This window comes from Anneissia japonica, unplaced genomic scaffold (assembly GCF_011630105.1).
Source record: "Anneissia japonica isolate Jap-2015-1 unplaced genomic scaffold, ASM1163010v1 scaffold324_len738069_cov173, whole genome shotgun sequence".
Classification (NCBI taxonomy): Eukaryota; Metazoa; Echinodermata; class Crinoidea; order Comatulida; family Comatulidae; genus Anneissia; species Anneissia japonica.
In genome coordinates this window covers 455,689-458,257 of record NW_022692196.1, presented here as the reverse complement: position 1 = coordinate 458,257, position 2,569 = coordinate 455,689, and the positions used below count along the sequence as shown (strand labels likewise).

At 31.5% G+C, this 2,569-nt stretch overlaps 1 protein-coding gene across 1 annotated transcript in view; it reads right to left on the bottom strand.

The window, feature by feature from the left end:
• Positions 1-2,569, bottom strand: part of LOC117100198 (leucine-rich repeat-containing protein 15-like) — a 43,420-nt gene that overhangs the window by 12,134 nt on the left and 28,717 nt on the right. The window contains exons 9-10 of the mRNA XM_033239791.1: positions 1,690-1,758; positions 144-290 (exon numbers count right to left, since the gene is read on the bottom strand). Of these exons, the coding sequence (XP_033095682.1) occupies positions 144-290; positions 1,690-1,758 (216 nt within the window). The remainder of the gene's footprint in view (positions 1-143; positions 291-1,689; positions 1,759-2,569) is intronic.

Genomic DNA, 2,569 nt, shown 5'->3' with positions numbered 1-2,569 from the left:
GGTGTGTGTGTGTGTGTGTGTGTGTGTGTGTAAGTTTAGACCTATATACGGCATATTTCACTAATGAGACGCCGATACATAATTTATAGGTTTATTGAGTAGTATAGTTTGATTATGTTATATATTTGTTTCATTGAACTTACAATTCTTGCAGAGTTTTCAGCCCACAGAAATAATTTTTTGAAATAAATCGAATGCTATTTTTTGACAGAATTAATCTCTTCGGCGAGTGAGCAAGGATGCTACTATTTTGTTGAGAACTTAGATCAATATAGTTTAAACTCAATATTCTGAAGAATAAAAATAGGAAGTTATACGCATGTAATCATTTTATTATAATTTTGATAACTAATCGTTAATAAAATAACAATTGATGAAATATTATTGGATCAACTTGTAGTAGCAGTAGCAGTATGCAGTAGTATTATTAGTAGTAAGTAGCAGCAGCGGCAACAGCGGCAGCGACGGCGTTAACAGCGTAGCGTAGTAGTAGGCTAGTAGAAGTAGCAGCAGCAGTAGTCAAATAATAATTAATTCCAATAATAATAATAATTCCAATTTCTTCTATACCGGTCATATGTATGTAAATATATTTACACTTTAATCATTGAGATTAGGCTACTAATTAGCAGTAGCAGCAACAACAACATAACAACAACAACATAACAACAACATAGATCATTAAAGTCATCTAACTAAGTGAATATAATTCCATATTTCAGCGTAATTGAGGAAAAAATGACTTTACTCTCGTTATTTACTGTTTCTTTATTTGTTTTTTAGCAAGTTGCATTGTTTACAGTGTCAATCTAGATCTAGATTCCTGCGGTTCATCTCACTACAAATCCATGTAAAAGTAAAAAGAGGTTGTTGATCTCCTCCTTCGTATATATAAACAATCACCCAACCATTTTTTTTTTGCCAAACTTTCCACCCATAAAGTTCTGTCAAGTTTAAATGAAGCCTTGTTCTCCATGGTGGATTTCAAGACCTGGCATGTATCAAAGGGGTGGTTTCATTACAGATAAAAAAAAACTTCCCTGCCTACAGACCAATCAACAAATATTTTTTACATGGCTTAATTAAATCAACAGTTTCGACAACTTTGAACTTTACAATGTGGTTAGCTGTCCCTCTCCTAATTTATCATTTTGTAACATGTCACAAATATATAATTTCTAAGAGAAATGTACAGTAAAGCCCTATAAACAAGTAGCCTTACATCATTTATACTGCCTAAACAAATACCCTACCATATGTCAACACAAAATATGAATATTAAAGTTAAGCATGGACACAATAACGTCCACGACCACATTTATCCATGAGTTTTCTAAATGAAATAAGTTAACCTGGACGTTAGAGGTCTAGGCCCTGTGGAAAATTTCCGTAGAATTTGTGTGTACTGTATTTCCATCTGTAATTAGGCCAATCTTCTTTTAGTGGTCATGAATTTTTTGTTCTATTTTATGAAAACTAATTGCGATGTTAAACGTTCTAGAGGTTAAGTGAGCGAAGCAATTTTACAGGAAGAATATCAACACCGATTTCTTCAGGTAAAATAGATTCTAAAAGAATGAGTTTAGGCATTGTTGGCCTAAAAAATCAGAAAAATCCGTTGAGTAACTTGTAATTTCATTTGCTAACCAATATTCGTAAAATATTTGTATCATATATTGTAATACTCACAAGAACCACTCCGTCTTCAGACTATAAACAGCAAGAGGAATTTCTGTCAGTCGGTTATTACCTAATGACCTATAATTCAGATTACATTTGAGAAGAAAACAACACATAAATATAAAGAAATATAAAACAAGTTTACACCATTTCCTCAAATTTTAAATAAAATTCGTAGAACCTTGACAATACGACTTGAAGACAGCATTTTTATTTTATTTTATTTTATTACGTTATAATATAAAAGACAACAAAAACTGCAGCCAATGGATGAAAACGTTTGTTCACATACATAGAAAAACAACGAGGACCATAAAAAAATATATCAACACTACACAATTTTGCTATAATAAAAATACATAGAAATTATATTATAAAAATACAGAGAAATATTAAAATATTTCGCTAGATATGTAAATGTTTTTCCATTTTCTTATATTTTTAATTATACTTATGTGTTGATAATAAATAATGATAGCGCCCTCTGTCGAGTCCGCAAGCATACGGAGCTTTTCATACATGGAGTCCGTGTACATTTGCTATATTTGAACACGTTAATAAATCACTTGAGTTTAATTAATCTGTGTCTGCCTATATATTCAGTGATTACCACAATTTATTTATTCTATATAGGCCTATATATTATATATATATATATACATGCTTGCATGAAATTCTCACTTTATACCATCTAGCTTTTTCTACCCTCACTCACTCGCCACTGAGGAAGGACTAGTGTTGTCCGAAGCTCTGGTTCTATTTCTGGCTGGTTTACTTACGTTTACTTTTTAGCTGTTGCTTATCATTTTTGTATCTCTATTGAGATCCAGCCATTGTTTCCCACAGCATTGTTGTTTTTCAGTATTTTGCCTTTTAATCTATATATACA